The 14,183-nt window shown below is 44.2% G+C and overlaps 1 protein-coding gene across 1 annotated transcript; it reads right to left on the reverse strand.

Moving 5' to 3' along the window:
• LOC144125034 (carbonyl reductase [NADPH] 1-like) lies at positions 1 to 10,015 on the reverse strand. Its single transcript, XM_077658075.1, has 8 exons — positions 9,839 to 10,015; positions 7,528 to 7,609; positions 6,540 to 6,718; positions 5,869 to 5,981; positions 4,788 to 4,913; positions 4,488 to 4,629; positions 3,560 to 3,623; positions 1 to 326 (listed from the first exon to the last, which is right to left on the reverse strand). Exons 1-8 carry the CDS (start codon positions 9,857 to 9,859, stop codon positions 223 to 225), a joined length of 831 nt encoding a protein of 276 aa, XP_077514201.1. The 5' UTR covers positions 9,860 to 10,015; the 3' UTR covers positions 1 to 222.
• Positions 10,016 to 14,183: the final 4,168 nt, after the last annotated feature.

Here is a 14,183-nt window from a genome sequence, read left to right on the forward strand (position 1 = left end):
TTAAAGCAATCAGAGCAATATTTATTCAACATAACCAATGCACAGTAAGAAAATAGGTCACATTTTCTATAAACATAATGCGTACACCCGTAGAAACTTGATTTCTTAGATTTGTTCTCTACTGGCTAGTAAATAGTATATGGTGTGACAGCACTGAAGCAGCCATAAAATGCCATAATGCAACAGCACAGGTCCACAGCTGAGGCCTTGATCGCTTTAGCACTACTTGTCCCATGGGGTGACAGTGCGGTCGTTCCACACAAATTCTCCCTTGGGCGAGTCGATGTTAGGAGGCAGGAGAGCCAAATAGGTTGGTGCATCAGCGCCTGTCAATTATTGTGCAAAAAGATACAGAAAAGTACATATGTCAAGCTAAATTTAATTAAAAACCAATATTATATACTTTAAATAATTTAATTTTACAGTTTTTCGAGAACCGCTTGCAGCTCATGAAAAATAGGCCCTGTGAATAATTTCGGCAAAATGCGCACTTATAATTGGGAAAAAAACTTGTATGACATAAAGCATGTTGTTAATTATTTAAAACTAGAAGCAGGCATTGAGATGAAACTCCGCAAAGTCAATTCCCTTTCTGAAGAGAATGTGCCGTCATCTCAAGAAATGGCTCTGCTCGCTTCTCGCTCTGGGTGCTGAAAAATCGTGCTTTCATTTTATCCACTGCAGAGTTCATGCAAAAGTTTGTTCCACAACAGCTGGGCACTATGTCGCATGAGCCATGCGCCAAACTCTGCAACGCTCAAAAGCTTGCAGGCCTCTGGGATTAGGGGAAAACTAAGGGGCCTGCCTCATCTGCTTTGTGAAATTTTGTGTTCGCGAAATACTCGTAAAATGCGACTTCAGCCAAATTTGCGAAATATGGAGCTCGCCATAAATAAGTCGCTTAGAGCATATAATTCATGATAGTGATAAAGGAAACAATTTCTTGTTGAAGCTCTTAGCAGAACATGTCTATTGTCTATCTTTCCATAAAATATTTTACAATACTTACTTGTGCAAAGAACTTATTTCACAACCTCAATATATGTCACCTTGGATCATCAGGTTCACAAGGTTGGAATACTTTTTGTAGAAGAAAAAAAAACCTAGTCTTTCTTGCTCCGGACATATGAAGTGCGGAACACTTTCCTGTTTCAGTGTGCCTCATTGATGATCACTGTTTATTGAAGAACATATCAGCTAGCACTGTATAAATATAGTAGACTCGTGATAATTCAAACTCGGATAATTCGTACTTTCGGCCAATTCAAATGAACTTCAAAATTTTGGCTTACTGGCTATATTTTCAATGCATTTTAAAGCTGCTTAATTCGTACCGCGGTTTCTCTTAAATTCGGTTATTTAAACTTTTCGTCTTGCTCCAGCACTTGAGGCGTGCGAAAGACCAGCGACTGAGGCCAGACACGTCAGGTTTACGGAGCCACGTGTGCTGAAAATTTGGTTCCTTCAACCGGTTAGCTCAGATGCAGTTCGAAAAGGGGGACCGTGTCGATTGAAGTCGCCCGTCGATGCGTAGTTGGCTTAGTTACGTTTTCTGAAGTTCGCTACCAGCCCGTGACAATTGAGGCTACCAGCCACGCTTCAGTGAGCCAAGCCCAGCTGCGCATCGCTAGTCTGTTTTCTTTTTAGAAGGCGTCTCACCGTTTCGGCACAAATATGTGTTCCCCTCCTCGCTTCCGCCCGTGTGGACTTGTGCGCTGACAATGCGCATTCGTCACAATTTTCTCATTGTGCAGTGAAGCCTCCTTACATGGACACCACCGCTAGTGAGGAGGCTGTACAGCTACTGAGTAGCACGTGTGAAGGAGGCCGCGGAAGGCCTTACTATTTTGGAGCAGTTCTGCTTTGATATTTCAAACAGTGGACATGCAACACACGCTGCCGGAATTGAGAAAAAGCATCGTTGCCATGCTGTTTTCACTCAAAAGTAGACAAGTGTGCCCTTTTTTTTCTTTTCACCAGCCACGGTAAGAAGCAGTTTTTTAAAGTTTTTTGCAGCCATTTGATGACTGGACCTTCAGATAAATTGGGTGTTTCTTTATGCCACTTGAAGTGCCAAATGACGTGGTTTTACTCTATTGAGAAACCAGTGCATTATTGACAACTTTTTTTTTTCAACCACACAACCTGTTAGAGACCGCTGGTTGAGTAAGCATCCATATTTTATGTTGTGCGAAAGCATTTGGCTACATTTGCATAGAGAAATATACCCAGAATAGTTTGTACACATAGATATCTGTAAAGCAATCACATTTAGTTTACCACCATAATAATGTGCACTTTAGATAATTAAAACAAAAATCTTTGGTCCCTTAAAGTTTTAATTAATGAGTCTACTGTAGCAGATTCGTTTTCACCAACTAAGCTAGTTGTGCAAAGTTGCTTTATATATACCAGGCGTTTGACGTAAGCCCGCCAATAATTCTAAAAATAGGGTTTTTGAGGTAAATGGTGGCTTTACCTCAAGTATTGGCAGACGTGAAAAAAGAAGCAAATCTTAACTAGTAAAGTGACTAGCTTCTAATAATTAACTTTTTTACTATTATGAATAAGCACCTAATTACAATTAAAGATTTGCAGCTGGCCGTTAGTAATAGCCATATCAGCTTTTATAGCTTCGAAAACGTGATTACCCTCACTGCTTTGGCTCAACAAATTCACGACAATTTCTCGCGCCGTTCGAAAACCAAGCGCCTGCGGGGAGCACTATGCGATGTTCATCAAATTGCGACTCTCCGCAGCGAAGTACCGCTACTATAGTACCGCTGAAGTGAACTCGAATAGTACTGCACAACAAACACTGCCCCACCCGCACTGGAGGGGCAATCACCATAGCGGGGGCGGGGCAGTTATTGTCACGTGACACATCGTCACAAAGTGCCACGATTTCTTTGTTGCCTTGTGCTCCACACAGACGCATGGTTTCTAAACGGCGCGAGAAATGGCCTAAATTTGTTGAGCCACAGCGATGAGGGTAATCGCGTTTTCGAAATTCTTAAAAAACTGATATGGCTAGTATTAATGGCCAGCTACAAATCTCTAGTTGCAATCAGGCGCCTATAGGTAACAGTTAACTATAAGAATTTAGTCAATCATTTTACTAGTTAACATAGCCCTTTTTTTTGCACGTCCACCAACACTGATATTACTACGATGCAAAAAGCTTCTCTGCATCTCAAAAGCCCTAATTTTAAAACTTAGTTCCGGGCTTGCCTGAAGCACCTGGTATGTACTTTTTAACCACCCCACTGCTTAACGCTATTCGACCTTGACAGTATTTTTGATATCTAGCCTGGCTGCCTGTGTCACAGGATACACTCATGATAGCTGTAAAAGCTGGTTTCACTACATACCACCCATTTTTCTTTCTGAAGTTTGCTATAGATGCGTTCGACTATGCGCTTGAACCAGCCATTATTGGATGTACATAAGTGTTAAGCTTTTTTTTAGAAAGAAACAGCAAAATAGATCACAATGAGCACACAAATCTAACAATACAGGGGGGAAATCAACCAATAAAGGCCATGCATCAACCACTCACCTTGGTCAGGAGTCAAAGGCCCCTTGTGGCTCGTCATATCCGTGTCAACATAACCCGGATGCACCTGTGATTAAAAAAGGACCAAATATCACAAAACTAAGTGGACATGCAGTCATACACGAAGCGCCTTGTCTATTCGCGGCGATCAAATTGATTATGGCACCAGAGACTACCAGCACACTCTTTTCAAAGAAATTGGCCAATAAAGTCATGACATATTACAGAGCACTGTTCGTGCGGACAAGCTTTTTAAGGCAGTACAACACATCAACAAGTATAAAGCAGAAGTTCCTGTCATGGGTTTCTGCTGAACAGCCAAGCAGTAGTATATGGCTTCTGACGTAAAAAGCAAATGCTATTCACGTAAATTGTAGCTGCCGTGGCTGCCTCTTTCCTCCAGCAGTATAACAGTGCAAGCACAGTAACAGATATTGCTCAAATGCAATGCTGGCTTGTTTGGTGAAGTTAAACATAACCTTTCACTTATCGGGTAACGTCAGACACTCCCTTTCCCGCCTCCAGTAACAACCGTAATCTTTCATAAAGAAAGCAATTTTTGCGGTTCTTTGCACAAAAGAAAAGTGCTTTCAATAGAAAGCTAATCCAACAAGCTTTTTACCCTCTCAAAATTTCTTTATCAGGAAAAGATCCCTACATCACATCATTCAGAGGTTCGAACATTTCAAGCCCAAAATCAATAGCAGAAAAGTTCAGAGCAGAAAAAGTGCATGAATTTGTATGACTTGCAGCGTGTAAGCTCAGCAGTGCAGTGTCCCTCCGCCTTTGACGCCATCTATAGCTGTGGCATAATTTGATGTCATCTATTGCTACTGTGCATGCCCTAGCATACAACACACACAGGCGCAAAGTTACAAGGATGCTACAACTTAAACAAGTACAAACAGGACAAAATAAATTATCTACTTACAGCATTTACAACCAGGTCCTCACGAGGGTCTGCATTGAACTCACGTTGCTGGATGAAGCTCAGCACAGTGACTCCCACTTTAGAGACATTGTACGCAGAGTTCCCCCAACCTTTTTCTCCATTCTTTCCCTCTTTAGCTGCCCTGTAAAAATAAATAACCTAAGTAAACAGGTCACTTTTCATGCAGAAAAAAAAAGTAATGTACAAAAACGTTGAGAGCAACGGACGTTTTACAAGCAAATCATGTTATGAATACCTAAACGAACAAACTATCAAAATTGAAGCAAAATAGATACCCACTGCACAAACTGCTCCATGAGGCTGCAAAGCTCCTCCAAAGTGATGTTAGGGTTGTTGAATTTCTTCTTCAGCTCTTCTCCAGGAATTCTCTGCAGCATGCCACACATGCTGCTCACATTGACCACCCTGCAGAAAGCAGTGAATTAGTAGACATATACTACACATATGCCGTACTAAAGCTAGTGCTATATATTCACACCTTGCTTACACTGTTCTCACACCGTCAACGAGTGAAAAGGACTCTGTGTTAGCAGTGGAAGTTTTACATTTTGTGTGTCTGCTGTGGCTAGGCTCGACTTTCTACTACAGGTGCTAGCAGCCAAAAATATTAAGAATACAAAACACACTGATGTTGCCCAAGTTTTGCGTTTGGGGTATGTACAGGTGTCAAATGTGCATTCAACCTTCAAAAATTTTTTAGCATGCTTTCAACTGCAGCTGCTACAGGGTTAGGTTTGGTTTATGGAGTTTAACATCCCAAAGCAACTCAGGCCATGAGGGACGCCATAGTGGAGGGCTCCGGAGAACTTCGACCACCTGGGGTTCTTCAACGCGCACTGACATCGCAGTACACACGTATCTAGCATTTCGTCTCCACCGAAACGCAACCGCTGTGGTCAGGTTCAAAGCTGCGTCTTTCGGGTCAGCAGCCGAGCACAATAACCGCAGATCCATCGCGGTGGCTACAGGTTGGACTTCTCCGCCAATAAGGCAAAAACAATACTCAAGATCCGCCTTCAGAAAGAATGCTCTGAGGATCTAATAACTGGGTTCCGTAAGTGGCTATAGCTCACTTTTAAGGATAATTACCGAGCAAAATACCGTGGAGAATCTTCTGTGAGCAGCAATAAATAACACTTCTAATAAAAGCAAGCATATTTTTTGTAATGCACTCCCGGAAATGCAAGCACACAATGGTTCCAAGTTCCAGGGATAATTGTAAATCCCATAACCACAAGTTGCAATACGTTTCCTGCCTTCAGAATTTCGAAATATTTAAAGAAATTGGCTGGAAAAAAATGCAGAATCCACACCACGTGCTCAATCAATGATGCATGACACATGGGAAGAGACAACATACCTAGCATGCGGGCGCAGCAATGGGAACAGTTCCTTGCAGACGTTAAGTGTACTAAAAAAGTTTGTTTTCACAGTGACTTCAGCTTGCTCTGCAAATGGTGCTGTTGAGTTGTGCTGCAGATGGAGAAGAAAAAAAGTAATCATTCGATGACAACTTTAAAACAAGTTAGCAGCCTTAATTCATAGCTCAAGAAGGTACAAAAAGGCCCCAAACTACGTATACACTCTCCCTTGTTTACATCTCCTGCGGTGGCGAAGACAGTGTAAGGTGTGTTTGATGAATAGTTACAACCTGCTGAAATGTGAAATCAACATGCTCAGGCTTAGATATCAACAAGCAGAATAAACGTTAATTAAATAAATTGACTTATCCTGCAGCAATATTAATCATTTGTAGTTAGTACGGGCGTGACTGAAGCAATCTCTGAATGCGAAGAGCCAGCTCATAATCAGCTGAGCACACACTGACATGTGATTCTCTTCCTTTTCCATGTACATGCGTCAATGCATGCGTGTCTTAGTCAAAGGTTGGTGTGAATCTAACTTTGAAATTACAAATGTGTAATGGTGCAGCGACAGACCAGTGAAATCCTCACATGCTTAAAAACCCTGTACAGCAAGCAAGCAATATCTTTTTTTTTTTTCTAATAAGAAGAAAACGGGGACACTTGCCTTGTATGCAATGCCAGCATTGTTCACGAGCACATCCAAGCCACCATAAGTGCTCTTGAGGAAGTCCCGAAACTTGCGAATGCTCTCAAGATCGTCAATGTCAAGCTGGTGAAACTTTGGGCGCAGAAGCTGCTTGTTAAGCTCTGACACAGCTGCATTGCCCCGCTTCTCGTCCCTAGCTGCTCAGCAAAAAGAAATAAAACATGATATCCTTTCCCAAAAATTTAAAAGAATGCACGAGTAAAAAGAATAAAAACGTTTTTTTTTCTGTGACTATCAACAATGCTGGCAATAACTCACTACTTATGCGATGTGCAATGTTCACCATAAACTCTAAGACGCCATCTCTCCACACAGTGATTTCTTAATAATTTACACTTTCAGTTTGTATGACGGGTATTAAATGAGGCCAGCACCACAACGCACTATAAAAACCTCTGGCAAATTTTCTGTATGCGAAACACTAAATCTCCCTAAGCTTTACTGAATGCAGCAGTCAGTACAGAAAAAAAAAAGTGGAAAAAGATGTGTTTTAGCACAGTTCATATTTGCTTGTACTCTGCATGTGACAACTTACAGTAGGAGTAGTCTTGTCACTTCATAAAAAAGCTGGTTTTTTATTAATACATAGCAAAGACATAAATACAAGAGCTCAGTTTATTAAAGTCCAACACGTTCTTATGCAGACGTGCAGTGACCAGCAGCACTTTTTCACAGCTTGACATGTGCAAGCATTCTTTTTAGTTTAGTTTTGAAGAAATCAGTGGATTTTCACACACTATAGCTACACCTAAGCAATGTTGCATGCCCTATCACAGAGCTTCACTTTAACTTCAGCCACCTCTGATTCTTTATTATGCACTGAAATCTCAGCACATAAGCATTTTTTTCATTGTCCCACCATCAAAATGTGTCAAAACAGCAGCTGTTTTATTTTGCTACATATGCCATCAAAGCCCAACTCACATTCTATGTAGCGGATACTAACCTGTAAGGAACACATCTCCATCAAATTGCTGGCAGAGGAACTTTACTATTGAAAAGCCAATGCCTTTGTTGCCACCTGTGACCTGTGCACACCAAAGATGTTGATTAATTCATTTACTTTATGCAATAATGATTTCTTTAAATACTCATGAGTATTACAACTTTTTGTGGTTCCTCTCCTGGCTACTCAGAAGCGTTAGAGGAGCAGGTTTTCAATCTGCCTCCTAACTAGCAGTACTATTGTGAAAGAAGCAAACTGAAATTTCAGTCTCCCCATCATGAGATTTAGTCTACAATTATACACCTCTACCACAATTTAAAAGGCCAAAGCTTTTACTTTGGCTCTTTTAACGTATGCAGTTAACAGAACAAGTGTAAGTGAATACCAATAAAAGATTGATGTTACCTATACACACCTGTCAAATGCTGTGTTGCACCTTAGCAGTTCAGACGATTAACTGTGTATGGCACCTGAATCTAAACATTTGATACCGATCACAGTAAGATGAAGCTTAGTGCTGAAATAGCCTCAGTGAAACACTTCTCGGGAGTTTAAATAGGCAGGGAATAGGATCAAACAAGCAGCTGCTGTTACAGCAAGGTCTACCAATAATGAGGCCAGTGTCTTGCAATTCATTGTAAATAATTGAATGACCAATGTTGAGTACGAAAGCCACAGTTCACACAAGAATGCTTCAGGGTGCATCAGTTCAGAGTACCAAAGGGCTCTGAAAATTTGTGAAAGTCTCCTTCCATGAACAAAAATGAACCAGGTTCTAAAACAATCAATCTATAGTTGGATACAACTCAAGAATGCAACGGCGAATAAGGTGTCAACCGATTGTCATGATGTTGCAGTTAATCCCATTTTATGGAGGCATCTGTCCGCCACTTCTGATGTCATGCTAGGGGATTAACCGCAACATCATGACAAACAGCTGATGCCGCTGGCCGGAGGGCCTCTTCTGAGGGGCATTCGCTGCTGTGTTCTTGAGTTGTATCCAACTATAAGCCAAATGCTATGAAATGTACAGCTTGAAGTTGGTCACAGCTCATAATTATGTAGCACTACAATTTGTAAGTAACTTTGTACTACACATATGAGATGCATGTATGCAGAAGCCTGATGCAAGCACTTAGTCCAAAACTACCGATACAGCTTAATTCCTACTGTGAAAATAAAACAAGTTTTACAGGTTTCTTTTGCAATGTTGCTCCTCCAATTTGTGGAAGACAAAGTGTAACAGATTTGCATGACCGATACATGTAGTGACTCATGACTAAAGAATATGCTCGTTTCAGCCATTGTCAATGTCCTCGCAACAAAGTCGGAATTAGTTCCAAACAATTGCTCTATGTGGGAGACAAGAGTAAGAAGCTAAAAACCCTACGAACAAGTATATTTTATTTAGTTGACAAGAAGACATGCATGGCACCGTTGCACGAAATGATCAACTAGTCCATCTGCTGTTGTAGCTGGCCAGCTCATAATGAAAAGTGCAAAAACAGCTGCCACATGAAAAACTTGCAATGTGAAAGTGATCTGTCGATCACATAAAACAATTAGTGCATGTACGTGCCATAACTTCATAACCTAGCCCCGAATTTCAGTTCAGTCGCTAGCATTCAACTCCACTGTTATGCCAAACAAAAATGTTGCGTTTATACGAAACAACGAACCAGAACTACACCTGACAGCAACACGAGCAAAAGTGCCCTGAATCTACACATGATTACATTCTTGATCATGCATAACATTTGTTAGATATTCGAGAATATCTACCGGAATTTACGCTCCGCATGAGTTTGTGCTACCAAGCATGCTTGATGTTCACTTTTAATATTTACAAATCGCAAAAAAACAACACAAAAACTCGGGCCAAATGGGAGGCAGCATCATGCATATTCGTTCGACCCCCCGGGCCGGTTGGCCGATCAAGGCGACCACGGCAACGGTGGAACCATGACGCGGGGTATCCTGCATAACATAAGTGGAATGTATCGCTTCGGCCAGCAATGCTCACAGCATCGACAGCGATCGGCAAGCAGTCGCACGCGCACCGGCACACGCACGCATGCGGAACCACACCGCCTCCAAAGCCAAAATGCGCTTTACTTCCGCGCACGTAACGAACGGCTGCAGAGATAGCACGATAGCCCGATAACAGAGACGAGAAATGAACGAATGACACAACACGAAGAATGATTCAAGGCCGCCAAGTGCTCAAGGTCCTTCAGTGTTCAAGGTCTGTAAGAAAGCACGCGGTGAGCATAAATCATGCTTAATCAGGTATTTGAAATGTTTATCTTACCACAGCAACACGAGTCGACATGATGCAACGGTTACACCTTGCAGGACGACCACAAATCGGAGCAGGGATGACAAAATGATGATGCGAGGCAGGCTTTGCGAACAACCGCACGCTCCTCTGCACCCAGCGCGCGCCAAACTGACCAGCCGATGCTGCCGACGCCGTTACCAATGAGCGGCGAAAGTGCGCAGTGTACAGGACAACTTGATCCAGTCACGTGAATGCCCCACCTTTGAAGCCTAGCCTACCTTCTCATAACCTCTCTATACGTGTCGTAGTTGGTTCTTTTCTCCACCAGGGTCGTAACGCTGTAAGATTGTGGCGCTACAATCAATAAGCCCTCTACCTGCTGCTAGGCGCGGCGGCATGGAGGAAGGAAAACTCGGAGTGGCCTCTTTCCCCGCATCGAGGCATCCTACGTATCTTTTTTTTTTTTTTACCTGTCTGCTCTGCCTGTTAGCATGTCTTGATGCTCGCGCCCTGTTAGGGTGCCTTGAAGCGGCGCTGGAAACGCAAAGGCGCACGGCGTGTGCTTGCGGCGCAGTACCGCACATTTATTTCTTATTCTGTATTTGTGCATAGTGTATATTATCCCCTAGCACTATCCTTTATCACTATCTCTCCCCCTTTCTTTCGCTCTCCTTTTATTCTGGCTAGCCGCAGCTCAGGTTTCGATGGCAGATATGCCGCGGCTAGCAACATCTTTTCATTCCGTTGTTATTTTATTAATAAATGGTCATTAACCAGAACAACCCGTCTGCTGTGCGATGTCAGCGCACGTTAAAGATCCCCATGTGGTCGAAATTATCTGGAGACCTCCACTACGGTACCTCTTTCTTCTTTCACTCCCTCATTTATCCCTTATCTTACGGCGCGGTTCGGGTGTCCACCATCGAGGCTCCCTGTCTGTTGCTCGGCACCTTACCTGTTGCTTATGCCGGTGGCTAAAGTGCCTAGGCGCTTCTTTCGCAGAGCCCATGGCAGCGCCCGACTAGAATGCGATTGTGTGTAGTGGACTATATGAAGAATCACTTCACCGGCAACCGCTGCGATTACCTCAGTGAAACTGGTCTTCAGTCCCTGTTCTAACTTTCTATCTCCTGCATTCCACTCCCTCTATCTCAACTTATGCCTCATGGCACACTTTTTTTTATTTATTTATTTAATACCTCAAAGGCCCCTGGTATGGGGCATTACATGAGGGATGGGCATGGCAGTTAAACAACAATGGTCTCGATAGTGTTCTTAAAATCGGTGTTCTTAAAATGTATGGCGTTGATATGATGCACGGTGTCCTGCGGTAGATCATTCCAGTCCCGGGATGACGTGGCAAAAAAAGATCGAGAATGAGCGGTAGTTCTTGCGGTGGGAACGTAGACCTTGCAATTGTGGCGACTAATACGGCTTGAGAGGCGATTAGCAGGTGATATGACTGATTCTCCTAAAGATTAATGATAAAACATATGAAAGAGGCACAATCGAGAAATTTTTCGTCGCGTTTCAAGGCTGGGTAAGTTGGCTCTAGATTTTAAAGCAGACACACTAGTGTAGTATGAATAACCAGAATAAATAAAGCGGATAACACGATTTTGTATTGTTTCTAAAGTAAAGAGGTTAGACTGGTGAGGATCCCATATTGCTGGGGCGTAATCTAGGTTAGGACGGACAAAAGTTAGGTATGCTAATGATTTGATGGATGGGGTGGCAAATCGCAGATAGCGCCGTATGAAACCAAGGGTGCGATTAGCCTCGTTAGCGATGTTCATGATATGAGATGACCATGTTAGGTTTTGAGTTACAGTAATAACCAAATACTTACAGGAAGATATGGACGACACTTCCGAACCAAAAAGAGCATATTTAGAAGGAGTATGCACCTGCCGACGATGGAATAAAATCAAACATGTTTTGGAAATATTAAGCGACATTAACCAACGTTTGCACCACGTTTCAATACGGTCAAGATCTTGTTGAAGAATGTCAACGTCAGTACAGTTAGTGATTGGGCGGCAAATTACACAATCATCAGCAAATAAGCGGATAACAGAGGAAACATTGGAAGGAAGATCGTTAATGTATATGAGGAAAAGCAAAGGTCCTAGGGCTGTACCTTGGGGAACACCTGAAATGACCGGGCAACGAGGAGAAGAATAATTGTTAGCATAGACAAATTGCATCGTCTGTTCGTCAAAAAGTTACAAAGCCGTTCCAATACTAACGGATAAAGATTTAGGCACGATAGCTTTAGTAGCAATCTTTTATGCGGTAGTTTACCGAAAGCTTTTTCGAAATCAAGGAAGACAGTGTCAGTAATAATGATAATAATTGGTTTTTGGGGAAAGGAAATGGCGCAGTATCTGTCTCATATATCGTTGGACACCTGAACCGCGCCGTAAGGGAAGGGATAAAGGAGGGAATGAAAGAAGAAAGGAAGAGGTGCCGTAGTGTAGGGCTTGTTGCATTTGGGTTGCAAGCCCCAAGGGTAGCGTTGGCCTGGCGGCCTGGGGCAAAGCTGGAAACATCCGAAGGTCCCGGCAAAGGATGACTCGACTGGCAACAGAACAACTTGTTTATTCTGGCATCTCAAAAGAGCAGCCGGTCAGGGCGACCACGTTACTCGAAGGGCGAAATCGAAGTCTCTCGTTGGCGTCCGGGGCAGCTCTCTTTATATACCCTCGGAGTCGAGGGCAAGAAGGAGCGGCTTGGGATGAGTCGCACAAGACGGCGACGCATGAACATGTTCAGGCGTGACGGGCGCGTCCGCCAGGCCGGCGCCGGTCAGACCTCCTCGCCTCCCAGTTGGAGAGCTCCTCTCCCCGGCTGCCGCGCTTTGACAAGCGTGGGCAAAACATGCACACACACACACACGCACGCACGACGACACGTGGCACTGAAACCTGCCTGGACGCGCTTGGCGGGAGGCGTTGCGGCCGCGATGAACGAAGCCGCGGCGTCCGTTGCATCCGCGCCGGCTATACCGCGCGTCGAAGGCGAGACGTAACAGACCGCCCCGCCGGGAGAAGGAGATCCCGATGGTCAGGGGACTGCATCCGCTGTCCAGAGGGATGTCGCTCGATGATGCTCGTAATCGAAACCGATCGTCCCTCGACGTTGCTTGAGCGCAGCGCACAGAGAAGGCCTCGTTCTCGGGTTCAGGATCACATAGGACACTGCAAAGTCACTTCGGGAGAGTTGCCATTTTTGTGCTCGTTCCCAGCAAGCGTTAGAACTACGCCGAAACGCAACCGCTCAGTCAGCAAGCACGAGACAACCCTCACTAAGCTCTGCCAGGCTCTTTCCCCTTTTATACTACTGCCTAGTTCCTTACAGTAGTCAAGCAGCACTCAAAACGCGTCCACAAATTGGAAAATTGCACTAGAAAGCACATAATCACTTTGAAACACTAAACAAAAGCAATATGTTAAAAATCCTGCCTCAGGAAGAAAACATCAGTAACAAACAACTTTGAGGCGGATTCCTACGTTAGGGGCTTCGACTTAAGCCATCGGCGTTACCGTTGAGACTCCCCTTTTTGTAACGCACCTCAAAGGAATATTGTTGCAAAGCGAGGCTCCAGCGCAGGAGGCGGCCATTTTTGGGAGATATGGTCTGCAGCCATTGCAGAGGGCAGTGATCCGTCTCAATGATAAACCTCGAGCCGGCTAGGTAGCATGACAATTTCTGAACGGCCCACACGAGACACGCACACTCTTTCTCGGTGGCGCTGTACGCCTGCTCACGACAGGTCAGCTTACGACTAGCATACAGGACAGGGTGTTCCACTTCTCCATTGTCCCTTTGGCACAGTACAACGCCCATGCCTCGCTCACTAGCATCGCACTGAACAACGAACCCTTTTGTGTAGTCTGGCGATCGTAGCACAGGCTGGCTTGTTAGGGCGCTCTTTAGGGCGCTAAAAGCTCTTTCCTTTGTCTCGCTCCAGACGACTGTTTGGGGCTCTGTTTTTCTTAGAGCATCCGTCAGGGGAGCCACGATATCGGAGTACCTGGGGATGTACCTCTGATAGTAGCCGGCGACACCTAAGAACGACCGAATATCGGTCTTCGTGCGCGGTTGCGGGAAGTCTCGCACAGCGCCCACCTTTATTTCAGAGGGGCGGCGACGACCCTGTCCAATCACGTGACCGAGGTAGACAACCTCGGCCTGTGCTAATTGGCACTTGGGAGCCTTGATTGTCAAGCCCGCTTCGCGCAGGCGGGTTAGCACTGCCCGCAAGTGTGCCATATGCTCAGACCAGGATGCGGAGAATATCGCTACGTCGTCTAAATACGGTAAAGCGAATTCTTCCTGTCCTCGCAACACTTTGTCCATGAGGCTTGAAAAG

This window comes from Amblyomma americanum, chromosome 3 (assembly GCF_052857255.1).
Source record: "Amblyomma americanum isolate KBUSLIRL-KWMA chromosome 3, ASM5285725v1, whole genome shotgun sequence".
In the NCBI taxonomy this organism is placed as follows: domain Eukaryota; kingdom Metazoa; phylum Arthropoda; class Arachnida; order Ixodida; family Ixodidae; genus Amblyomma; species Amblyomma americanum.

Excerpts from the sequence above, each read along its gene's own strand:
- LOC144125034 (XM_077658075.1), bottom strand. The coding sequence starts at position 9,859 with ATGTCGACTCGTGTTGCTGTG. Across the intron at positions 4,914-5,868 it reads TTGCTGCGCCCGCATGCTAG|GGTGGTCAATGTGAGCAGCA; the intron begins GTATGTTGTCTC and ends TGCTTTCTGCAG. Across the intron at positions 327-3,559 it reads GCCTTTGACTCCTGACCAAG|GCGCTGATGCACCAACCTAT; the intron begins GTGAGTGGTTGA and ends AATAATTGACAG.